At 46.9% G+C, this 25914-nt stretch overlaps 1 protein-coding gene across 3 annotated transcripts in view; it reads left to right on the top strand.

Moving 5' to 3' along the window:
* Window positions 1-2216: 2216 nt before the first annotated feature.
* ELAVL1 (ELAV like RNA binding protein 1) overlaps window positions 2217-25914 on the top strand; it is a 45241-nt gene continuing 21543 nt past the window's right edge. For 2 of the 3 annotated variants that reach the window (XM_039566429.1, XM_039566428.1), the window contains exons 1-2: window positions 2217-2306; window positions 11288-11471. In XM_039566429.1, the coding sequence (XP_039422363.1) occupies window positions 11300-11471 (172 nt within the window). In that variant the 5' untranslated portion in view covers window positions 2217-2306; window positions 11288-11299. Of the gene's footprint in view, window positions 2307-4754; window positions 4963-11287; window positions 11472-25914 lie in introns of those variants that run through there. The other variant, XM_019293091.3, reaches the window with a different exon arrangement.

The following is a 25914-nucleotide window of genomic DNA, read 5'->3' as shown; positions in this document are numbered from 1 at the left end:
AGCCAGGTACAACCATTTATCCTTGTGCAGCTGCTTCCATCTGTCAATTCCCGCTGCACGTTTTCCTCCCCTGTCAGAACCACGTTCACCAGTGGCTTCCTGGATCGCCCTGTTTGCACTGAGCTTTTTCCATGTTTCAGGATACCGCAAGAAATGGCATGACTAAACACACCTGTGGCATTCATGTTGCATCATCTTGAGACGATTTCAGACATGCCACCTGGCTTTATGTTACTAAAATTCCATATTATCATGAAACCTTCCGGTGGATGTGTTCATATTGAACTGAAACACTGTAACAGACCATTAATATATTTAGGGAAAAGAGATCATTCATTTAAAAACTGACACGCTGTTTCAAAGAACAGCATCTTTTAATTGCTGGAACACCTTAAGTAAGTGTTTATGGTGATAGATGAAATTCTGAGATTGCAAATATGCTGTCAAAAGATAAAGGCATCAATGCTCTGTGCAGTGTTACGCTCATGGCCTCAATTTTTTTAAGATTTGAGACCTATCTTATTTCCAAGAATTGGATTGTTAATTAAAACCTGGATAATACAAGGAATGCATGGAATTTGCAGTAAAAGAAAGCTGCCACTGATGTGAATGACAATATTGTGATTTTGGGGCTGGCAAGATGAGCAAATAACAGATGCACAAACGTCTTTAATGTTTTATGAGGCCTTGAAGGATATTTCCAAACCTGTCAGGCTTGGAATTTTCATGTGAGGATTCCCCATCTGGCACTGAGAGCTATTGTAGAGAGGAAAAGAAAATGGCAGTGTTTTTAACATCCTCAGTGGGCTCTTCATGCAGCTGAACATTAGGATCTCTGTCACATTGTGCCCATTGGATATGGCAGTGGCTGGGCTGTCCCTGGCTGTCACATGTGGAAGATCAGGACATGGCCCAATGTAATAGGGACACTTGAAGGGGTCTCTGGAACAGGTTTCTGGGCAGTTAAACCAGAAAACATCAGTGCAACCACATTGGGAATTTACTAGACAAGGTCTTGCTAGAGGCCACATCAGGACAGGCAGAGAAAAGATATTTGTATTTTCGTTGTGTAATTTGCTACGTATTCCAGTGGGCAGAGTATTTCCACATGTGTGCACGGAAATGCCAAAGAACACAAACTCCTGTCTTGCTGCTATACCGCAATTCCCATCCTTCAGGTGAGATCTCACTCTTCTAGACTAGAGAAAGGAGCTAGAGAAGGAGAAATTTGATTTTCAGGTATGTCACTCAACTAAGTAAAACTCAAATCATGAGCTGTCTGTGAATGAAAAGGAACATCACGTATTGTAACGCAGAAGTATTCTGATTTTTTTCCCCGAAGTTGAGTACCTTTACACAGGATTTACAGACCTCAAAGCATGCTGCTTTTTACCAGGGTATTATTGCAGAGTACTGTTTGCAATGAGAAAGATTCGGTTTTTTCTGCAGATTAGTGGAATTTTACTCTCACAGATGACTCCTGTGCAGTGGAAATAGGTGCAGATACAAAGGGATGCCCTTGGCTACAAAAAGTGACAACGAAAGAGGGAAAACTCTTAGGCAGCTGGTCCCTTCAGGGCGCTGTAGAATTCCTCAGAGCACAGGGAAGTGCTGGCCACCAGTTTCTTTGACAGAGCATCATTTGCATCTCATTTACCCAGGAAGCATTTAATCTCTTAACCAGCATCCCCATGGGTTGTGCCCGGGGAGTTTCCCTGTGCCCGGGCTCCGGCTGGCACCGGCCCTCGGGCGAGGGGAGGCTCGGCTGCCGGGAGCGCTGCCCGCAGCCGGCGGGCCCAGGGCTGCCGTGCTCCATCTTCCACCCGAGCCTGGCTCCCTGGCCAGGGCACCACTCGCGTTTCTCCTTCTCCAAGAGCCCGGCAGGCCACAGGAGCCACGTTCTTCTCAGGACTCCTTTCCACAAGAGCAGCCGGACCCGCGGCCGGGGTGCTGCGGCCCTTCCCGAAGCCCCGAGCCGTCGTGGGGAGATGCTCTGGTTACGCTGCCCGGCCCCGGCCCCGGCCCCGGCCCCGGCCCCGGCCCCGGCCCCGGCCCCGGCCCCGGCCCCGGCCCCGGCCCCGGCCCCGCTCCCGCCCGGCCCCCTCCCCGCTGCGCGCGGTAGGCTCCGCCCCCGGCCGGCACTTGACGGACGGGCGGAGGAGCCAATGGCGCGCGGGGCACGTGCGCGCGGCAGCCAATGGGTGTCGGCGGGCGGCGCGGGGGCGGGGTCGCGGCGCTGGAGCGGCTCGTTGTGCGCTGCGGACCGATCGCCTCCCGCTGCCCGGGCCCGGCCGCCGCCGCCGCAGGTGAGGCCGCGCCGGGGCCGTGGGGCCGCGCCCGAACAGCTCCGGCGGCGCCCCCGGGGCCGGCGCGGGAGGGAGCGGGCGACGGGGCCCGGGGCGGCCGGGCCGAGGCCTGGGCCTGGCGGGGCAGCCTGGGCCTGTGGGGGGAGGGGCCGCGGGACAGTGCGGGCCCGGGGCGGCGGGCGGACGGCGGGGTCGCGGCCTGCGGGGCCCACGGGGGCCGGATGGGGCACGGGCGGGGAGCGGGACCCGAGGCCACCGCGCTTGCGGCGGGAAGGCCGCGGGTCGCGGTGCCGCGATGCGCTGCGGGTCCGCGCCGCGTCTCAGGGCCTTTCTCCGTCCGGTTAATGGCCTCATCTTTCATGTTTATTTTTCCCGTGTCTGTGCGGACACAGCTTTTAAATCTCCCACGTTGGTAGGACTGGCATGTCCTCGTTGAGTGGCGGTACCCGAGGGTCCGTGCCAGCGCGGTCGGTGCCGGTTGGTAGCGGTGCTGGCAGCGGGTCCGGTGACGGTGTGGTGAGTGCTTGGCGCCGCAGGAATCATGGCTAAAGCAGCAGCCACTGTTGTTTGTGCTCGTGGGAGCAATTCAAAGCAGAGCGTTAGCTCTGTTTTGGGGGTTGGAAGAGACAGGGCAGTCCTAGGGGCCCTTTCACGGCAGTACGCGTGAGAGCTGAGGTGGGACAGCCGTGGGGAGGTGAATGCTCCTGCCGGGTTCTGCACTGCTGGGAGTGCGGGAGCGTTTGCTGGGCGCAGAGCTGTATCCGAGACTTACTAGGAAAGGAAGCGCGGTTTGTTGCATGAGGACTTGCACTGGGATCCTGGGATCCTTGCATCTGTGGAAGACAAAAGAGGAAAGAGTTGGGAAGGGTAGAGATTAATTTATTAATTTTATTAATGCCTGTTGTTGTTACGTTTGATCATTTTTTGAGGTCTTTGTATTTTTGTTCATTTTACTCCCTGATTGTGGGTGTTGACTGCTCATATTGCTCGGCTCTCACTGCTTTACAAGCTGTTGTTTCCCTGTACTCATGTTTTAACCACTTTTTTTTCTAGAGCTGTGTGAACAGTTCTGTGACTTGTGTGTTCCCCTTTACAACTAGGGCGATGCACATGTTTCATAGTCTTTATTGAACTGGTAGAGTTGATGGGATTTCTCAAAGTCCTGTTGACTCTTGGGTTATGTCTGTGTTCGTGATGGATAATAAAATCAAGAGTCCTGAGCCTGTAAGTCTGTGCAGCATGAGATGTTACTGCGAGTGTCCTGGTTTTTGTTCTGAAGCAGAGTAACTGTGTGTGTATAATGATCCCAGTGCTCCTGTGGTTTCCATGATTCAAGGCGTTCAGCGGTCTGGAGTTAAAGCTGTGATTGCAGTAGGCTCTCCCCAGGCCTTACTGGAATATGAACAGGAGCATCTTAAGCTGGTGTGATTGTTAAATGTATTGTACAGTGAGTATACAGGCCTGCTGTGGGTGGTTCTGCAGGACCAGATGAACTCCTTAGGGGAGTTGTCTTGTGCAGTACCAGGTTTGTGAAAACAGCAGCAGCAGTAAACACAGTCTGAATGGAAATGTGAATGTTGTGTGTAGCAGCTTACTTATCTGTGTTTGTTGAACAGTGTCTGGTGCTGACGTGAACTTAATGTGAAATGTGCTCTGTGCTCTGAATTCAAGCACTATTTTCCTTCTGTTTCTTGCATGTTCTATCACTCTTTTTTTCCTGGAAAAAGCCCTCCTTGTCTTGACCTGAGACATGGCATTTCACTTTCAGAATCCATCTCTTTTAGCTGTTGTACCAGCCTGCTTTCTTTTCCTGAAGCTTCAGTCTATGTCTTGTTTCTTGCTTCTTTGTTGTGAGCTCTCTGAATTGATTCCCAAAGTTACTGGCTGTCACTCTGACCACATGTGGACAAGCTGCCTGTGAAGTTGGTAGACTTTAGTCACAGAAAGATCAAACTTGCTGTGTTTGCAGACTTCAAGACCACTTCTGGTCCTGAGCTATTTTTACTGGCAAAACTGTTGGAATCTTAGGTGCAGTCAAGATGAGGAGAACAAGGGTAGTGTTCTGGTTTCAGTCTTGCAAAGGGGAAAAGAATCAAAGAGAGGAGATCTGTTACCTCTGGAAAACCCAAAGGGTTGGCAGGTAGAAAGGGTTTGCTTGGTTGCCAAATTTACAAGTAGAATTACATACCAGTATGGAAGGAACATGTATATACAGCATCTGTGACAACATCCAGAGTTTCAGGGTATAAGAATGTTCCTGTCTGAAGAAAAACTTTTTTTAGTGACCTTCAATAGCATGTGTCAGCCCTGAGTTAGTTTCATCTGGGGCGGGGGGGGGGGGGGGGGCGAGAGTTAAAATGCCAATTGAATCAAACTGAATATTCAATTTAAAGTTTTCCTGTTTGCTGATTTAAAATATCGTGGCTGCAGGGCAGAGGAATTCAGATGAGCCAGAGAACATTGACCTGATTGATTGCTGTGGGACAGTAGAAGGAGAACTAGTTTGGGGAAAGAATCTGTGACACTGCACTTTCTGCCTTTAAATTTCCATGTGTATCCAATCATCATGTTCACAGTTCAGGAAGATGGCTTTTCCAGGAGAACTTAGGATTCATACTCATGAAACAGAGCTGCCACTCAGCATGAACAAGGAAAGGTGAGACCAAGACTCTTGCATTGTGGTCACAGACTTTTTAGAAACAGCATTGAGCACCTCTCAAACACGGGCACACTCTTTCATACCTGATTTGGTTTTATTAATAAAAAAAAGCATTACCCCCTGCCCTCACAAATGTACAGCGAAATAATCTGTTGGGAGACTTAGACGTGTTGCTTGGATATGAGTTGAGGCTTTGAAGTGTGTGACCTGTACACTCTGGGATGACCTCTGATTCTCAACTTTGTGCTGTTTCCCCTCATACACTGTATAAATGCTGTTCTTGAATTTAAGACACAGTCTGGATTTTGTAATTTCCCCCTCCCCACAAATAGCTTTTGATGTTTGGTCAAGATTTGACAGAATTCTGAAGGAATTTGAAGGAATAGTTCATGAATGCACAGTGAATCAAATAGCAACAGGGCTTGCACTGCACTGTCCTTGTCCTGTGGTCTGTCTGGATGTTCATATGCAGAGCTCTTGGGAACATTAAAAAGAGTTTGTATAAAGAATAAAAGGTGTTTTATTGGAGATTATGGGGAAAGGCTCTGTGATGTACAGAGGTCTGGATTAAGTAATTGAGAGAGATGTGTTCTGGCTGTGGAGCACTAGGAAACTTTTTCTTAGGAGGCAGGTAGGCCTAGAGGAGGGTTTTCTGCTGGTGTGGCTACTCAGGTAAAACCTATTCTGTTCCTTACAGAGATTTCAGAGAAGAAAGTATGTTGCTTTTTCTTCCCCCAGTGTCTGTCTGTTCTCTGTTGTGATTAAATTCTTGCTTCTAGATCCTGACATGACAGCTAGCTGCAAAGCAAGTTTTTGCATGACAACACTGTGTTGGATAGTTTTTGAAAACTGTTTTCATGAAGCAGTTTAAATTCGTGGAGGCTCTTCAGGTCCTTCTGTGTGCATGGCATTGGTTTTGGCATGAGTTCCAGCCTGGACATCTTAGCATCTCTGCACATGCCTCCTGGATTGGTTTGGCACTTGCCTGAATGTAGTAGTGTCCTTTTTGTTCTGTTTCAGGTGTGGTCTCCAGGAAATGGCTCGGCAGCTTCAGGATTGAGAGCCAGAGCAGTGTCTTAAGACAAAATTGTTGCCTCTTAGTCAGCCATGACTCTGGGGGGGAGGCATGTCAACAAATGTCCGTGTGCTGGAGAGACGGGAGAAGGGCTCTAATAGCCTTGAGGTTCTACTTGAAGCACCCCATTGAGATTCATAAATACACAGGCAGAGCTCAAGAATAAACCTGTGAGACTGAAGTGCGAGTTGATGAAACAGCTCATGGGCAGAACTCTGGAGCATCATGGGTTTCAGGGTTCCTGTTCATTTACCACTGACAACACCAACAGGGAGATTTCACCAGTTCAGGGACTCTGTCAGCTGAAACCCTTCCTGTATAGAGTGTCCTGGGTGATGCTGACTTGCATGTCATTGCAAAGAAAGATGGAGGTTTTGGGTGAGTAGCTGGGACAGCAGCCTCAGGTCTGCTGTGGTTTAAGGACCATGCCGTGCTCACTGTGGCCCACTCCCAGTGCTCCAGTCAAGGTGCCACAGAGCTCATTGATCCAGGAAGAATTTCCCATCTTAAGTTCTGCACTAGCTGATCCATCATCCATCCCACCTGAAGAGCTGCCTCCATCTCTGGGGACCCCAGCACAAGAAAGACATGGACCCGTTGGTGTGAGACCAGAGGAGGCCACAGAGATGCCCCCAGGGCTGGAGCCCCTCTGCTCTGGAGCCAGGCTGGGAGAGCTGGGGGTGCTGACCTGGAGAGGAGAAGGCTCCAGGGAGAGCTCCGAGCCCCTTGCAGGGCCTAAAGGGGCTCCAGGAGAGCTGCAGAGGGACTGGGGACAAGGCATGGAGGGCCAGGAGCCAGGGAATGGCTTCCCAGTGCCAGAGGGCAGGGCTGGATGGGATCTTGGGAAGGAATTGTTCCCTGGGAGGGTGGGCAGGCCCTGGCCCAGGGTGCCCAGAGCAGCTGGGGCTGCCCCTGGATCCCTGGCAGTGCCCAAGGCCAGGCTGGACATTGGGGCTTGGAGCACCCTGATGTAGTGGAGTCCTGGCCCATGGCAGGGGGTGGAACGAGTTGGTCTCTAAGGTTCCTTCCAACCCAACCATTCTGGGATTCTGTGAGCATCTGTTTAGGTGTCTACATTCAAGTTTGTGACCCCCATAGTGGTCTGGTGCCTTTTTAATCCTGTGAACAAGGTGAAGGTAGACAAAGCTTCTTGTCTGATGTTGAAGACAGACAGTTCTTCTTGCCGGTGTTCTCGTTTCACATGATCTCCACAGATCCATACAGGTCTTCCTTCTTAGCAAACATCTTGAAGTGAAATAATTAGTAGAAGTGGTTCCTGGAATTCTGGATGGAGATACAGAGTGTCATTGGGAAAAAACTTTTATTGGTCTGTTGCCAGAGCCAATAAACCTCTTGGGATCTGGTGTGCTTCTGTGAGAAGGTGATTGTCATGGTCAGTGCAACATTTCTGAAAATAATGCCCACGAGAGCTTTTCATTCCAGTCCTGGGAGTGCTGGCCTGGCTGAGGGTGCCTGAGAAATTGTTGGCACAGGTGGTGAAGTGTTGGACTGTGTGGATTCGAGCACCTCCAGAATTAATGGAAGATTTGGGTACAGCACATATGGTTCCCATTGTTGCTCTGTGCACCCTTCGTGTTGTAAGTTTTAGGGCATCTTACCCAAGGAAGAATGTGGCTGCTGCCTTTTTGAACAAGCTCCTGCAGCATTTGGTTATTTTTTAAAAAATTGTCATTTCAGGAACTGCAGTGCAGTGGAACCTAGTCCTAAAGTTTCAGGGTTTTGGGACATAGAATTGAAGGCCTGTTTTGGAAAGTTCGCAAACTACTGGTCTCTTTTCAGCCAGTCTTCCCAAATGGAGCCGTTGGGCCTTCTTGCTGTCATTGACCTGTCCACCGGGAATATAAATGCATTCGGTCTTCTGATTTATGTCATTGTGGATTGTCAGTTAATGAAGTTCTAGATACAATTTAGTGTCTAGGCCTGGTTCTCAAATCTGGAATATTTACTGATAGAAATGGATTGTTATCTCCTTGGTAAAGAAAGATCAGGACATTCCCTCAGCGTATTTCAGTGAGAGCAGAATAAAAACTTGTTTTCTGGTGTAGCATGACTTTTTCGTCCATCCTGACTATCTTATAGCACCTTTTCTTTTTGGAACTCTTTTCAGTATGCAGAGGTGACAATTCTTCAGGGGCTCCTTTTAACTTTGCTGGCATGAGAACTGGTCACCTGTTGAGGAATACACCTGGTGCAGGTGGGCAGCAGCAGTGTGAGCTGCAGGTTGTTCTGGGAGGGGGTTCTTCAACTCTGACAGACTTGGGGCCATGACCACTTCCCTGGGGTGCCTGTTCCAGAACTTTTTCCTAATATCCAACCTAAAACTCCCCTGGCACATTGAGAAGGCTCTGGACTAAACACCAGCATCAGGATGGGCGCAGACTGGGAGGGGGCACAGCCCAGGGAGGCTTTGGCCGGGGTCCCTCCCCAGCACCAGCTCGAGCTGTTCTGTGTCACTGCAGCACAAAGGAACCGGAGGCTGGGACTGTGCTATGGGAAGCTGGGACCGAGCCGGTGAGAGGAGCTGGTCTGACTGGGGGAGTGTGGGGTGTGCGGGGAGTCCCACGGGGCCTGTGGGGTCACTGGAGGCACCACTGTGAAGGGGCTGGGGTGGTGCCAGTGGGACCCCCAGAGTGGCATCAGACCGGTCAGATAGGGGAGTTTCCTTAACACCCCACCAGCAGAGAAAGTGGTTTCCCAGTGACTTCCAGGCTGGCTGGACAGTGTTAGTCCTGCAGCAGATTGTGTAAGTGCTCAACGAGAGATTAGGAAGAAAGAAGCATCTTCTCTCTCAGTGCTCTGCTCCTTTAGCTCTTCACTGTGCGTTTATTGCTCCTGCATACTTTCTTCCTGGTATCCCATGGAAACGTTTGCCAGCCCTGTGTGCAAGGGCTCCTATGTTGTTTTCTAAACACCTAAAGAAAAGCAGGTGGAAGCTTCCTTCTCACCTTCTAATGGCTCTGAATCAGCACTGCCCCAGGCACTGCTTGAGTATCCTGGGAGGTGTAGACTCTCACTATTGCGGACAGGTTAAAGGATGTGGGACAGTGATGGAAAGTCAGTAGCCACTTGCCAAACTCTTGTCAATTCTGCTTTATGCCAAATATAAGTAATGGTAATGGTAACTTGCCGTCATGGTGTGCTGGGCATGTTTCTCTGCTTGGTATCTGACTGTGGTGCCTCCTTTTCAGGCAGCAGATGCACCTTGGAGAATTGAAAAAACCCCAAAACCCCCATCTCTTAAGTGTTTGTTCTTGAATTCATTACAATATATAGCAATTTCCTAATCTCAGCAGCAGGAAGGATTTTTATCATAAATAAATGGCAATAAAGGGCAAATTTGGTTAAAGTGAAGGAAATTTTAACTTTTTCCTCTTAAAGGAGGAAACATTTCAATGTTTCTTCTTTGCTTACTAAATATTCTAGCTGTGCCATACAACTTGCAGACTCATCAACTTATTGGTGTGTTCTGTTGTAGGGCTTGAATTTTGTAGAGGGCAAAGGCAAGCAAAGTTGCCTTCTATTAAAATAATTTTGAAAATATGAGTTATGTGGTATTATAACTTAGATACGGTGACCAGAGATGGTTCAGCTGTTTAAGTGTTGTTTACCAGAGCAGGAAACTTCTCTGAGATTGTGCTCGGCCAGTTCTGACAGAGCCAGGAGGAAATATGTATTTAATGACAGAATTTGCAGTACAACTGAGATGACCTGGCAGCTTAAAAATTGTCTGCTGAGGGGAGTCTTTTCCCCCGCTTCCAGCTTTGCAGCGCCTCCCTGCTCTCCTATCCTGTGGCATTAACTGGTGCTTATCTTGCTGCAAGGAAAGCAGATTAAAACTGCTGACACAACAAAAAGGGCTTCCCTCCTGTGTAGTTTTCCATTGCTTTCCCAGTACAGGTTGGTTATTCCCATGGGCAGAGGGTGCTGGGATGGGCTTGTGTTGACACGTGAAACACAGAAATGGGGGTAGAACCTGATCTGTGGGTGAAGGGGAGCAGGAGCTGCCAGCTCTTAATGCGTCAACACATATTGAAAAGATAAAGATTCAGTTCACATCCACACTGTGTTAAATCTCAAATTAGCATAAGTCTTCTCATGGTTTATTCTGTAATAATGTGCTCAGGTATTGGTTTAAAAATTTGGCCTTCACTGTCAGACAGGAATTAACAGCAGCTGCTGGTTAAGGGCCTGGAAGTCCCTTCATGCAGTGAGCATTTCCGTTCTAGACCAAGGATTTCTGGTTGCTGTTTCTCACTTCTTCCATTATTCAACTTCTGGCTATCAGTAGTGGTGCAGTTCCCAGAAAGGCTTATCCTTTAGCAGATCCAGATCTGTAGATCCTATTGCAGGAACAGGGTTTAGATATCCTGATTTTGACTATTTCAAAGTGGTTGAAGTGCTTTAAAAACTACGATTCTGGCAAGCCATGAGCAGCTTGAGTCTGGTGTGAGTTTCAGTTGTAGGTCAACTAAAAACATCAGGATTCAGTCCCTGATGGTGGACTGAGGCAGAGAGTATCTTCCTGTGATAGGAGTTCTGGATGTTTTCTCAAGGCTTTCTTTAAAAAGCTGCAAAAATAGAAACTCTATCAAATACTCAGTATGGCCCCGAGTCAGTGTGCAGCACAAGATCACTGGTTTCATACACACAGTTAAGCAGCACCAAAGGCAGCGTTGAACAGTAACAGGCCTTGAGGTGCAGGATGGACAACATTTACAGGGGAAAACATTCAGAAAATTAATAGTCCCCAGTTGAAACACTGAACTGGGTCAGATCTGGCTGCTTCTCCTCTCCCTGTCTGAAAGAGTTCTGGGCATAACGCTGGAATTCAGGTTGAGGTGGCAGTTTGGTTGTGGCTGGTCAAGTACCTGGACATAGGGGACCTGATTTTTACCTTGGCTGTTGGGAATACTTTGATTTTTACAGGAATGTCTTAAAAATCTGTCTTGATGCTTTTTATTGATGTGAAAAAATAGAAATCCGGAGGAGCTCTTTAATGGTACATAGTTCTGTAATATGTCGTGTTTGTGCTTTTGAAAGAATGAATTGTTCTGGAATTTTCAACAAATAGTGTTTTGTTCTGTGAGTTGAAAAAAATGCATTGCTGAAGCAGTGGCTTGTTCTCAGTTTTTTTAAATAAACATTCAAACTTATTTCAGGTGGAGGAAGTTTGGTTTATGGAAATGTGAAGATCTAAACCTCACTGATGATTTTTCCTCTTTGCAGATATATTGTAAAATGTCCAATGGTTATGAAGATCACATGGCTGAAGATTGCAGGGATGATATTGGTAGGACAAATTTAATTGTGAACTACCTCCCTCAGAACATGACGCAGGATGAATTACGGAGTCTGTTCAGCAGCATCGGCGAAGTGGAATCTGCAAAACTTATTCGGGACAAAGTTGCAGGTATGATTTAGTATTTCAGAAATTGTCACCTTGTGCTAGACTGCTCAAACAAATACTTGATTGAATACAACTTAATGTAGAAATATTAAATATTTGTGTCTGTGTGTGTGTGTGTGTGTGTGTGTGTGTGTGTGTAATCAAACTATTGGCAAGTTTGCCTGGAACTCCAGTAATGCTAGGATTGGGTATTGGGAGGATGGAATGCTCAAGGCTAAGTTAATGACTGTTGTGTGTATGGCTAAGAATTCCAAGAAGTACAGTTCCCAAATTTGAACATCAATAGACGGGTCTAAAACTGGTTTGGATTTAGTCCCCAACTGATTTATTCTTCCTACAGTCTGAGTATTTTTGACTCTACCAGAGCTCTGAATATACAAACAAACCTTTTGTTCTGATTTTGATCTGTAAAATGAAGGTGTGCCGTGGCTGTAGGTCTTATCACTGTTGCGGAATTTAACTTGTAAGTTCCTTAAATAGGATTGGTAGTAGTAGCTTTAAAATATGAGAGGAATGAATTGTTCTGACTTGTGAAACTTTAAGTTGCCTTGAAGCAAAACAAATGCTGACAGGGCAACTGCTTCCATGAGCCATATCTGTTTAGTTGCAGGAGCTTTTATCTGCTCTCTGAAGAGGTTTTAATCCTTGCACTGTTAAAATACTTCATTTACAAGTTTTGGTTATTCTTGTTCAGAAGTTGCACAGTCTTGGATTTAGTGAGAGCACTTGGTTGTTTCTGGAGGGAAAAAGAAAAGGTGCTGTTAACTAGCTGTGCACTGATGTTTGTTCCCAGCCTGCAGCTCAGTGCTTGTGGAATTCTCTGCTGCACATGCTCAGTGTTGTATTTCAGAATCCAGCAATACTGATCGTTATCTAATCCATAACAGAACTGGCCTGAGACTGCTCCCCAGTCTATAAAAGCTGCATGGGAGCTGATGGAATGCATGAGAGCTCTTTGTGCGTCATCTTTAGTGCTATATTTGCTTGAGAATACCCATGAGAACTAAATAATTAAAAACTTCAGAATTTCCTTTCTGAGTAGCCTCTCTGATTTCCATGTCTCTGGCTTTCCTGATACCTTACAGATGAAATATCACATGAAGTCTGTCTGTCTAAATCTGTGTTTAAGGGATGTATATGTTCAGTCATGATAAAATAGTTACATAAATAGTGATTTCTTTGAATGTTTTGGAAGGTGAGTGTTCGGCCCAGATGTTGTCATATGCTTTGAGGCTCTTACTCTGAAGGCTGGTTTTGCAAGGAATAAGACCCGTTGCTTAATGATAGCAAGTCATAGCTGCCCCATACCTTAGACTGTAGAATAAGCACAGAATCACATGTGTGGGAGGGAAGGATATTTTCAGTGGGGAGCAAGAGACTCATTAGTGCCTGAAGTTGAGAGTCTGCTTCACACTGTTTCCTGTAGCATCAAACACTCTGGTAAAGTCTGGTTAACTTTAACTTACAACTTGACAGTGCTGGGTAGTTTAAAGTCCAAAACATACACTTGTGTGCTCAAGGTTGTTCTTAACCTCAAGAATCAAAAGTAAAATTGCTGTTACTGTTGCAGAGAGTCCTTGAGTGCCTGTGGACAGAACACTGGCTTTTCTCTAAAGTGGTTGCAGGTGCTGGATCCTGTGCGGCTGCTGTGGTCAGGCCACTGAATTTTGTTGCTACCTAATTTTTCATTTGCTTGCAACACTATTAGGAGCAGTTACCAATCATCTCCATGCTTACTGATAGTTCTGGGCTGTCAGTGCCAAAGAATTGGCTCTTTCTAAGCATTTTCTCTTCCTCTTGCTTTTGTTTCTGCCCCTTGATGTTCACGTTATATGTCTCTATTCTCAAGCTCTGTTAAACGGATGGATGGCAGTCCCTGAACAGAGCCACAATCCTGTGGCAGAGTTCTGCTTTTCTTGTGCCTCCACTTGGATTTCTCTGACTCCGTGGCAGACAGCAGGAAACTGGAGCTGCAGAAAAACCTGTTCAGCTCCCTGACCTTGGGTCATAATATTGGCATGTGAGATAGAGTGGGTTGAGTGGCCTAGGCAGGAGGGAGGGAAACTTTGCTTTTGTTGGAATTACTTTTTGGATCAGTTTAGTTCTTTGCAATGAAGTCATAGCTTTTGATGCCCCCATGAAGTTCTAATAAGCAGAGTATTTTGTCTTTGAAGTTTCCTTTATTGTTTGTATTTGCAGAGTTAAAATCAACATTTAATTGATAATGCTTGCTTTTCGTAACACATTGGATGATACGTGCAGGTCTTCTCAATTTATTGTCTGTTAATAAAATGTGGGGCAGAAAATACTTCTGCCTGGAATGCAGTTTTTCATGACTTATTGAACTGGCATAAGCTGTCTGGAGACTGATTACTGGGATTCCAGAATTGATTTGAAAGCCAAAGTCTGGGGTTGTTTGAGCAAAGTATTTAATTATGATCATTACCTATGTTGTTGGGTTTTGCTTCAAATGCAGCAGAGTATTGAACAATCTGTGTTCCATGTGTTAGATTGTGGTTATAAAATGTAGAGAAACTCTTTGAAGCCCCCAGAGTGCTTGTCCTTTATCTCACTACTTATGAGTGTTACAGGAAGGTGAAAGTAGCAGCAAACTATAGTTATAGTTCACATTCCTTACCAGGAGCTTTTGGCTTTGTGTACATTTGGGTTATAACCACTGGTAAAGGTGTGACTGTGTGTCTGGTTTGTTGTTTGAGATGTGACAACTTCTTTTTCTGTTGGTTTTTTTGGTTTTTTTTTTCAGTTACTATACAGAGGAGCTTGTGCATTAGATGAGCATTAGAAGGGTGCAGGGCTCCTCCTGATCATACTGGAGGAATAGAGTGCTGGACTCTGCATTCCCCAGTTGGTGTATTGCATTCCTCAGCACTTCCAGACTTTGCTTGAATTGTGATGAGTGAATCAGTAGTGGGGCTCAGCAAAATACTGGATTGTTGCTGTGCTGCTCACTGTACTTGTGTTTATGGTGAGGATGTCTTGGACATCCAGGATTTTCATAAGAGAATTACAGAATTCATTGGACACTCTTCTTTCTGTCAGATCTTAATTGAACACCAGCCATACCTTAGGGCTCTGAACCCTAAGGAAATGTTAGAAGGCTGATTCCCACTTCCCAGTATAGTATGGCACAGTGTCCAGCCTGCGATGTAACTTTTCACTGGTGCATCTCCTGGGCTGTCATGATGATTGCTGAGGTCTGTGAGTAGCCATTGACCTGATTCCATCAATGAAATCCTCTCTTCCTCTGGCTCTGGCTCATGAGGCTGAGAACAAGAAGTCTGGGGTTGGTCCAGTTGGCCTGCAGGGTTGACACAGCGGGGCCAGACTTGTGCTCTGCACTGATTCCCTCTCCAGGGATATGATGTTAAATGTCCTCTTCCTTGGAGCAACTGCCTCATGCCAGAGATGATCCAACAGAAGAAATATGTCTCATGCTGTATTTTGCATGGGGGGTGTTTGACTTTGCTGCAACATCCAGGTTCTGGGGTCTGGGTTTCCAGCCAGTGTGATGGGCTGAACTCCTCTAACACGTGAATTTTTAAAAAACGTTTCTCCTTCCATACCTATTAATGCAGGAATGCAGGCCTCTGGGCCCCTCTGGGTTTGCTCAGTTTCTTGCAGCACAGATTCTGATGGCTCATTGTGTCAGGATGTCTGACTGTGCACAGCACAGATGCTTCTGCTCAATAGCTCTAAGTTTTCAAAGACAGCCTGGTCATCTTTAGCCTGCTGTCCATGCAGCTGTACACAGGGTGTTAGTCCTTCTGGACCAAATGCTGAAGCTGAAAGTTAGTCTGTCATGACTGTTTTAGTTTCTCTGTCTTCCCCTTACTCTGCTGAAGTATTGGTACTTTCAAACCTGGCTGTCCTAAAGCTCTGAAAAGGTTGAGTTAAACTGCTTTTTGTGGAATTATTCAAAAATAAAAAGCTGCCAAACTCACATGCAATGGCAGCACATGGTAGTATTAAAAATACTATTCCTGCTTATTGGAATAATTGTGTGAGCTGTAGGGTGCTCCCCACCCAGCTGTGATACCATATGTAACTGTCCTCGGAGTGCAAGGGAAAAGAATTCAGCAAAACTACCACAAAGCTGTGTTGGGGGAGTTTAAGCTGGATATTAGGAAGAGGTTCTTCCTCCAGAGGATGGTCGGGCACTGCCCAGGCTCCCCAGGGAATGGTCCCGGCCCCGAGGCTGCCAGAGCTGCAGGAGCGTTCTCAGGGATGCCCAGGCTGGGATTGTTGGGGTGTCTTTGCAGGGCCAGGGGTCGGAAGGGCCCCAAAAGGATCATCAGTTCAACTCAGAATATTCTATTCTAGGATCCTATGAACCTTTTTCCCCATGTGTTTATGGTCACAGACTTCTGTGGGATCTGTTTATTGCTCCTGACACTGTATCCCTGCTCTGAGTCCCTGGTGACAGGTTGCTGTGCACACCTCGCTCTGTGAGGGTTCCTTCTGACAGTGATGGATTTTGTAAAGGAGGCATCCAACTTCCTGAGGTTTTCTGTTCCTTCCCTCACACCACCTGTACTGCCTGAGCAGGGAATGTTTTCCCTCTGGTGCTCATGACTTTCTACTCTAGGAAGTGTAGGATATGATCCTTCACACTGTTCCAAAGGCTCTGTCTGTAAATGTCAGCTCCCCAAACGTGACCCCCTCTGTGCAGAGGCTGGGAGGGAGATGTGGGCTTCCTCTGCACCCTCTGCATTTGCTTGTGTCAGTGTGAGTTCTGGTGGAGCTTGCTGAGGTCAAACTCTGTGATCAGCAGCTGTTGGGGCAAAGGGATCTCTCCACTGCTGCTGGAAAATGTGGAGCAGAAATGATATTTTGGGGTGACTTGCTAAGGTTGTATGCAGGAATCTGGGGTCCATCTCAAACATTGCTATCGTGGTGGCTCACTCTCTGCAGGTATGCCTGGGGCATGTTGCTTACAGGACCAAAAGAAGTCACTTTCATATAGTTGTAATTCCTCAGGAAAGGATATAAAACTTTACCCTTTCTATGCCTTTTTCTTTTCACGGTGTCTTCTCTGGAAGACTCACTCTCAGAAATTATGCAGCAAAAAAAGAAATGAATGTCCTTGTCCATGTGAGCTTTCCAAGCAGAAAGGAGAGGAGGCTTTTACTGCCCAGCTGTCAGGTGCTGCAGGGTGGTGAGTAGCTCAAGTTCACGTGGCAGGGCAACCACTCATTTCACCAGTGCAGTGAACTCAGTCTAGAAACAGAATTCTGAAGTGTTCTTGTTTGTGGAAAATACTTAAGTATTCTCTTTGGCTGAAATAGTTTCCTTTTGCATGAAATTGTTTATGTAGTTTTGCTGTTAACTGTGGAATTCAAATACATTGTTACATCTGGATTTTTTTTTTCTAGCTCTTTAATCACATTTGGTGGTTCTTTAAATGTGCATTCAAGAATGCCTTGTGGCAATGGTTAACTTAACTAGAAGTGCAAATGGTTTGCAGACAAATTGCCCAAACACTGAAAATGTGAACACCAGCTTTGCTAGCTCCACTTAATTCCCTTTGTCATAAAGGTGACCACATAAACTGCCTCGGAGGTAGTAACTGAGTTCTAGCAAGGGTATAGGAATACAGTTAACCTAAGTCAGAGAATCCTGGAATATCCTGAGCTGGAGGGACCCTCAGGGATCATCAGTGCAGCCCCTGGCCCTGCACAGACACCCCAACAAGCCCAGCCTGGGCATCCCTGAGAGCGCTGTCCAAACGCTCCTGCAGCTCTGGCAGCCTCGGGGCCGGGCCCATTCCCTGGGGAGCCTGGGCAGTGCCCAGCAGCCTCGGGGGGAAGAACCTTTCCCTGAGCTCCATGCCCAGCCCTGACCCAGCTCCAGCCGTTCCCTGGGCTCCTGTCCCAGAGCAGAGCTCAGCCCCTGCCCCTCCGCCTCCCCTCGGGAGGAGCTGCAGCCCCCAGGAGCCTCCCCTCAGTCTCCTCTGCTGCAGCTGAACGAGCCAAGTGCCCTCAGCTGCTCCTCAGACCCTTCCCCATCTTTCTGGCCCTAAAGGTTGCCTGGGTTCTTTCAGAGGGATCAGAGCACAGCCAGGAGCAGCAGCTGCGGCAGCAGTTCTCGGGCTCTGCTTCTCAATGTTTGGGGCATGTCTGGGGTTGTCAGTGGATTTCTGGTACCCCTCTGATGACCCAGAGTGCCGGCTGCTGTCAGGACGGGATAGCTGCACAACACCTGGGCTTGGAGCAGGTTGCTCTGAGCTTTGTCAGGTGTACTTGATCAAAGGATGTTAGGGTTTTTGTTCTGGTTGACCCCTGCTTGGGGAGAGTCAAGCACTTGTTTAGCTGTTGCTTAGGCCAGGCCTATGTACCAGTCTGGCCTAGAGCACAGCTCCCAGAGCCCTGTGAGCAGGCAGAGCAGGGCAGGGACTGGGCACTCTGCTGTGTTCAGCCCATGTGCACTCAGGGCTGCTGTGGCCTCCAGCTGTTGTGGCAGCACCTATTCTGGAACAGCAGAGGCCTTGGCCAAAGAAAAGCTGCCTTGACTGAAAAGGATGGTGGAGCTGTGCAGGGAGTGCCTGGGGCCTCTCACTCAGGCTGGGCGGATGTCTTCCTAGTGCTGCAAGTGAGGAGGACCTTTGTCACCGGGTGAGGAGCCTGTGGGTGAATTGAAAACCAGTCCTCGAGGTTGGGAATCATCAGCACAAGGTGCAGCTGGAGGGGAGTCACTAGTGAAGGACCCAAGGGTTTGACATCAGGGCCAAATCTGTTAGAAAGGTGAACTGGCCAATGGTTCCGACTGCACCCTCGGTGTGTGCACAGTTGGACCGGTTTGGCCAAATTTAGAAATATATCCTCTGAGAGAAGGCACAACCACTCTCCCCCACCAGGTTCGGGAAAAATAAATTTTCCTCAAAGGAAAGTGAAAGAGGTAAAAGCTATTTATTTAACAAACGCACGAGAAACGGAAAATAATGTTAAATAATAAAAATCTCTCACTGTGGAGAAAAAACCTGGGAAAGTGTTAGAGTCCTCCCTTTGGTCCCCTTGGAGCTGGGGCTTGGCCCAGGGCCAGGCCCTCTGTGCTCAGTGGAAAGTCCTCCCGATGTGCTCTGATATTGAAGCAGTCCAGCAGAAAAGGGAGAAACTCTGAAATTCCAGGAAAGAAAAAAAAAACTCTCAGTCTCACTCCGGAGAAATAGAAGCTGAACCACTGGACAAAAAACTGACTCCGGGAGCAGCCAGCCGGGTGCTTCCTCCCTCCCCTGCCACAGCTGGGAAAAAGAAGTTGCTATCTCAGTGTGACCTTGAAAAAGCTGCAAACTGCTTTGAAAAAGTTTTGCCCAGTTTTCCCTTCCCCCTCTTTCCTTCCCCTGCTCAGTTTAGAGGTATAGAAAGGCACAAAGTTAATTTCTTGGCATAGGGCAGCGATATGGGGTACACATCCTAAAGTCACCCCAAGGCAACAGTGGTGTCAGAGTGGGAGCAGTGGCTGGTCACCAGGTGGTGGTGCTGCCACTCAGAGGGACCCTGAGAGTGTTCTCTGAGAGCCTTGAGGCAGGGCTGGCACAACAGGCAGTGGCTCCCTGCTCTTTTGGGGTCATGGGTATCCTTCTGCTCCGTCTGGATATGGAAAGGGTTAAATATATCCCTCCTTACAGTACAAAAGTCATAAAGGCCAAGAGAGCTGTACAGGCCATTCATGGCTCTGCTTCCTTTGCTTTTCTTTTCCCTCATCAAGCCATACAAATGAGCCATGTAGCAACATCTTTGGTTGTGTTCTGATATTTCTCAGCATGTCTTTAGTGGGAGTTATTGTTCCACATATTACAATACTTTCATTCTCTTCCAGTGGAGCAGCTGCGTTTCTGCAGAGTAAAAGTTGGGTTCAGCTCAGCCTATGATTGGGGTGACTGAGCACTTGCTGAGGTTTTGTACTGTAATGTTTGCAGCTAAAGAAGTGCCATTATTTGAAAGCTGAAGTTTCTTCCTCAAGAGATGGAAGAAGTGAATTTTTGAGCCCTCAGCATCTTGAACAGTCAGATTTTTGTTCCAACAACTGTCCAGATTTTTGTTCCAAATTCTGTCCAATTTAAAGAAATGAGATCTTGCAGTAAGAGGCGTTTTCCCCCCAGACTCCCTCCAAAAAAACAGCTTGTGGTATTTCTGCACAGTTTTGGGCCTGGTGTTTTCTGTGTTCGCTTTACAAATCCTTTTCACTTCACAGAATCTCGGATGCTGGCAATTCATCTGGAAAAGGAGCCCTGGAGCAACTGAAATTGAATCTCAATAGAGAAATATTCTGGAACTGAGAGAAAGGAAAAATAAAAAGAGAACATATAGAAATTATAATTATGCAGAGAGGCTTTGTGAAATGAAATTAATTACTAAAAAACCCCACCCTTTTGTTTTCAGGATTTAAAGCTGTTACTCTTATGGTTGAAGTTTTGCAATATTGTGGAGATGGTGAGATCCCTGTGAGCTCTCTGAACCAGGGTTGACAACAGACTTGTGTCAAGTTAGCTTTGTAGCTTTTGACTTTTTCCCAAAGAGGTGTCTGTTTGAGTTGCTTGTATTCATCTTTGTTTCAAGGCAAATACCACTGATTTTGCATAAGAAGGAGAGGGCGCTTTATTTGTAATTTATAATGTTTTGCTGAGTTGTTTGAAGGTCAGGCTTTTCAAACTGGCTAAATGTGCTTTTGCCCTTAAACTTCTATAAATGAGACTCTAAATGGTTCAGCCATGAACAGAAAGAGAGTTGTGTCCTAAAGCTGGGGAAGCAGTGAGGACACATTCTGGATTGGAAAACCATTATCAATATAACTAGATATTTTCTTTGTTTCCTTGCTAGTTCCTTTCTGTTGCCATCAAGTGTCTGTTCAGTAGGATGTGCTGATTTGAAGCCACGAGCAGAAGCAGGAAGTGGCTTGGTGAGCAGTCTGGGTCTTAATCACAGGAACCGCAACAACGCTGGGTTCAGGTCCTGTAGAAGGAAGATCCTGAGCTGCTGCACGGACTGACCACAAAGGGTGAAACATCCTGGAAATGCTTCAATATAAACCTAAACTTTCAGCTTTGTACTCAGTGTAGGTGGTGTGTGGTGCGGCAGTGGCTGGTGCAGTGCTGGTCTGACTGACCCAGCCCTCCAGCAGCACAGTGCTTGCCTCGATTCTCTCTAGGTTAGGCACAGCCCCGGGCTGTTTGGCTATGCTGAGCTTCCCCCCCAGCCTGACACAGACAGCACTGTGTGGGGTTTCTGGTGCTGTCTTGGTGTTTCAGTGACTAATGATAATTTTGGGCGGTATTTATGACTTAACTGGAGATGAGGCAGGTGAAAGTATTTGAGAATGATTAATTGTTGCTTCAACAAATTCTTTAGGTAAACAAAAAAGTACTTGCTTCCATTTCCCAAAATCTGCATAGGAGACAGCAGAATATTTTTGGCAGGTAAGGTAAAAGTGAAGTTTACAATTATCTGCTTCAGTACCTGCACTGAAGCTCCTGTACTCAGTTCTGTCTCCAGTAGTGTGTTTTCTGTGACTCATTGTGGTCACCACAGCACAAATGGTTGTGTCAGAGACACAGCAGCTGCTCAGTGTTACAGGTGGGGTGGGTGAGAGGACATCGCTGAACTGTGGGCTAGGGGACTGGATAGGAGAAAAGTTTAGGTTCAAACTGGGTTTTAGCTTCAGCTTCCTGTGTTTCCAGAGTAGCTGAGATGCATCATCTATACCATTAAAGAAGGATTGAGTGCAAGGCTGGAGCCCTTCTGCTCTGGAGCCAGGCTGGGAGAGCTGGGGGTGCTCACCTGGAGAGGAGAAGGCTCCAGGGAGAGCTCCGAGCCCCTTGCAGGGCCTAAAGGGGCTCCAGGAGAGCTGCAGAGGGACTGGGGCCAAGGCATGGAGGGCCAGGACCCAGGGAATGGCTTCCCAGTGCCAGAGGGCAGGGCTGGATGGGAGATTGGGCAGGAATTGTTCCCTGGGAGGGTGGGCAGGCCCTGGCACAGGGTGCCCAGAGCAGCTGGGGCTGCCCCTGGATCCCTGGCAGTGCCCAAGGCCAGGCTGGACATTGGGGCTTGGAGCAGCCTGGGACAGTGGGAGGTGTCCCGGCCCATGGCAGGGGGTTGAATGAAATTGTCTCTCAGGTCCCTTCCAAACCCAAACCATTCCATAATTTCCTGTCTTTTAAAAAACATACTATGAATTATGTGCTAGAAGTTACTCTATTTATTACTGTCTGTGTTGTGATGGTGGAATTTGATCAGCATAGACATGGAATGGAAAATCATGCCCTTCAACTGTTAGTTTTGAAAATTGGTGATTAGATACTTCAGATGTTTGTTCACATCCAAAAATGTGTTTTGACAGAAATCCTTCATGAAGCTGCTTGCTTTTTCTTGTAAGGACACCTTGCAGTATGAAAAAAAAACTGCCAAGGATGTAACAAATAGCAAGTGCTTGTCTCCAGAGTCAAGTCAAGCAGCACCTGGAGAACATGTCAGGTTCTGAAACTGTCATTTTAGAACATTAAAATGAAAAAGTGGTTAAAATTATCATGTGGAGCAGATTTAATGTTTGGCTGAAGGATATCAGGAGGAGCTAGAAACCAGCATCATCTCCCTATACCAGCAGACAAAAAATGACAGAAGAAATCTTGTGGAAACCTGTGGAAATGAGTTTTCACACAAAAATAGACTGAGGAAGGGCGTGCTTCCAAATTGTGTGATAGAATAAATAGTCCACTGAACATTGGCAGAGTCTTTGTTCCAAGCTGAGTAGCAGTTTTGGTAGTTCCAGGCTTTGATTTAAGGACTCACTAGACCTCAAAATTTAGAAATAGTTCCATCAATGGGAGAAAATCCCAAGAGGCAGAAGAAAAGTGAGATTCTTTACTTTTGCTAAACCTTTCTTTAGTATTCAGTTCTGTTCCATTCCTCCTTAGCTGGAAGGTGCATCCAGGCTGTCAATAGAAAAAGACCTTGTGCTGTGGAACTGAAAGAACCTGAGGTTGGCATAGCGTTGAGTTCCTTGGGGATCATAGGATGGGGCAGTTCCAAGGGGCACTAGTCCAGCTTCCTGCTCAGAGCAGACTCAGCTGTGAGGTCAGACCAGGTCCCTGAGGCTCTGTCCTATAGGGGAACTTCCATGTACTCCAGTCTCCTGAGCATCTTGGTGGTCTTTTCCTGTGCTTAGTCCAGTTTATCAATGTCTTTCTTGTGTTGGGGGATGTCAAAAATTGGATGCAGTACTCAAGGTGTGGTCTAGTGAGTGTTGAGTAATGGGGGATGATCTCCTTTCTTCTGTCTTCTGGCTGTACAGGATGCTGTTACCCTTCTCCCTTGGGACATTGCTGGCTCATGCTCCATACCCTGATTCCCAGCTCATTTTCCATAGAAGAGTCTCTGTCCACTAAGTGGCCAGTCTGTTGTTGCCAGGGTGTCTTCCTCCCCACAATCAGGACTCTGCATCTGTCCTTGCTCAGGACCTCATTCCGTGAGGTGCTTGTTGGCTTGTCCCCTGTGGCAGCCCGACCCTTCAGTCTATGACAGGTTCTTCCCAACCTGGTGTCATCTCCAGTCTTGGTGAGAGCACACTCCCATCACCTCCTCCATGACATGGATCACGAGGTAAACTGCAGGTCCCAGCAGAGATCCTTGCAAACTCCACTAGTTCCAGGCATGGAGGTAGAATGTGTGGGGGGGTGTGTGTGTGTTTTTGTCTCCTTTTGAAGATGGATTTGGTGCTTACGTTCCTTCTTCCAATTTCCTGATCATTCAAAGATGAAACGGTTTTGGCAGGGACATGAGCCTGGTGTCTCAGCACCCTGACAACGAGCCCATTTCATCCCCCCATGGGTTTGACTGGGACCAGTTCACTCAACCAGTTAGTCCCTGGCTCAGTCTTCATCCACTGGCCCTTCTCTGGGAGCTTTCTGAAGTGCTGAGGCCTGTTAGACTCTGCTGGTGAAGTGAGGCACAGAAAGCATCGTGTGCCCCTTTGCTCAGATCACATGTTAAATCTGCTCCCACACTTCCAGCCTTGTGCTGCTGGAACAGCAATAGAACATTTTCTTGTTACCCTTGATATTACTGTTTTGTTTCTTTGCATTCTTTTCAAGTCTGAACTGCAGTTGAGCTCTGCCATTCCTCAGACAGAGTGGACAGTGTTTCCGAATTCCTCTTTTTGTAGCTGTCACTTCTTCCATCTCCTGTGCTCTCTGTTTCTCTTGGAGCTCTGCCACGGGCTCCCTGCTCAGCCAGGCTTCCCTGCTCACACATCTGCCTGTCTTCCTGGCTGTTAGGAAACAGAGGATGCTGTATGTGTTCTGTGACTCGCTTGGGAGTTAGGGTACAGCCTCTTGATCACCTACTCTGCCAGTCCTACCTTGCTGCACTTCTCCATTGTCATGACACTTTTTGGGAAGTTTGATGCCGGATGATCACGTTTTTCTCCGGGCTGATGTGATCATGTAGCCCTGCCTGTACAACAGTGTAACTGTGCTAAAGAAGCCCACACAGGGCACATCTGAGCACTTGAATCTGTTCTTATGCTCAGAAAGTCACTGCTTTGAATTCTGCTGATGCCTCGTATTTTACGTGGTACTTCTCATTCACGCGTATTTAGGCTCTCTGGTTATCACTCTCACGGCACAGTTTGTAAAGCCAAACAAAAACCTCAAACCCAGCTCACGTCCTCCAAAAACCAATTCCCAGTTCAGAAAACAAGTTCTAAACTAAATTGCCGTCGTGCTGAGGTGCGCTGATGTAACAGGAGCCAGGTTTGATTTTGGGGTTTCTTATGAAGGACAGGATGGGGAGGATCTGAGTTGGCTGCTCTCAGTGAAGTGCTCAGGTGTGTATCAGACTCCTTGGTGGAGCTGGAGTTGTCAGCAGTGGGCTGAGAATAAGGAAGGAGCTGGTGACTGAAGCTGTGTCTCGGGAGCTGGGAAAGGAAGCGGAGACATGGACAGAAACCCAAGTGATGCACGGAAGGAAAACCAGTGCCCTCTCTCCTGAAAGGGCCTTTTATCATGGAAACAAAACTTGATTCTTTCTGCTGAAGGACTGTAGTATTTTGCTTAAAACTAGGTTTTATAGTTACTTTGTTAATTATTCATCCAGATAAGGGCCTACTTGTTGCTCTTTTTTAGCTTTTCCTCTTGAGTAAATTTGCATTTGTGTATATGCAAACTTCTAATAATATTTTTTAATTCCTATCCACTAAAATGTTTTGAAAACTGTTACAGCACCAATTTCCTTTGCACTGCAGGTTTCTATAGCAGGTTGGGAACATCAGGAGAAAGCAAAAAACTTCTCTCCTTGCCTGGGATAAACACTTGACAGGAGTCATAATGCTGTGTAAATGTCAGTTCCTTATATATTTCCTGGCATCCCTAGTAGAGAGGTAGACTGTACTGTTCTGGAGTAAAACTATGAAGCAAAGAGCATTCCTGCACAGGTGGAAATGCCTCCTGCAGTGACAGGACTGATGTGTGTTGGTCCAGCCTGTGTAGAGATGAACACTGGGCACTGAGTGGGAGGAGATGGCTGAGGCTGATGCTCTTGGGTATTTTAGAGCAAGGAGAATTAATATATGCTGTCAATTTTGCATGGGTTGGGCTTTTCTAGCACTTAAGGACTATAAGGTCATGTTATACTAATGTAGTTTAAAGGTGGTAAGTACAAACTACGAGGGAAGGTCTGCATTCTAGGTTATTGTAGAGAAATACAAGTAATTGATAGTGTCTTACCTATTGTCACGTAAAAGTTAATGGGACTGTAATATTTGGGTTCAGTACAAACTTACTGTCAGATGTCTAGAGGGAATATGAAAATGTCTGACCTTTGTGATCCTGCCACTTTCACAGCCTTCTTTTTTTAATCTGTGTTTGAGTAAACCCCATTATGTCCCTGCCCCCTCACTTCCCAGGACATTCAAACTGTTGGATAAGAAATAGTCATTGAGCAACTGGAAGTGGAAAAGGTGCAGAATTTTGCTCCGACAAAAACAGTAAAGAAGGCCAAGAGGATACAGTCACTGAGGGTACTTTGGGGACAGACACTTGGAAGGAAAAACCTATGTAAGGTCTAGGATAGGACTTGTACAGGAACAAGTGGACACAGAATTTGCAGACTTGAGTTTGGAAAAGGAGAGCATTGGCTGGAGGCTGTAGAATGTGCTTTCAGTCAGAATGCTTGGGACAAAAATCAGAACTGCTTTTAACGTGGACTTGTGTGTGTGTTAGGGCACAGTTTCTGTTTCCAGGGACTGGACCCAGCTCTCGTGCCTTTTACTCTTGGGTGTCCATGAGTGCTGTTACTTAGGTTTGGTTTTATCCTGTAGGTAAGTAACTTAAAATTCCTTGTCACTGATCTCAAATGGTGCATAAACACATAGCCTGTGTGATGCTTTGGAAGGAAACAAAGGAGTGTGGGCAGCAGGAAAGGGGGCTATTCTGTCC

Source organism: Corvus cornix, chromosome 28 (assembly GCF_000738735.6).
Source record: "Corvus cornix cornix isolate S_Up_H32 chromosome 28, ASM73873v5, whole genome shotgun sequence".
NCBI classification, from domain to species: Eukaryota; Metazoa; Chordata; class Aves; order Passeriformes; family Corvidae; genus Corvus; species Corvus cornix.
The sequence above is the reverse complement of the archived record's forward strand: the minus strand, read 5'-3'. Positions and strand labels throughout refer to the sequence as shown.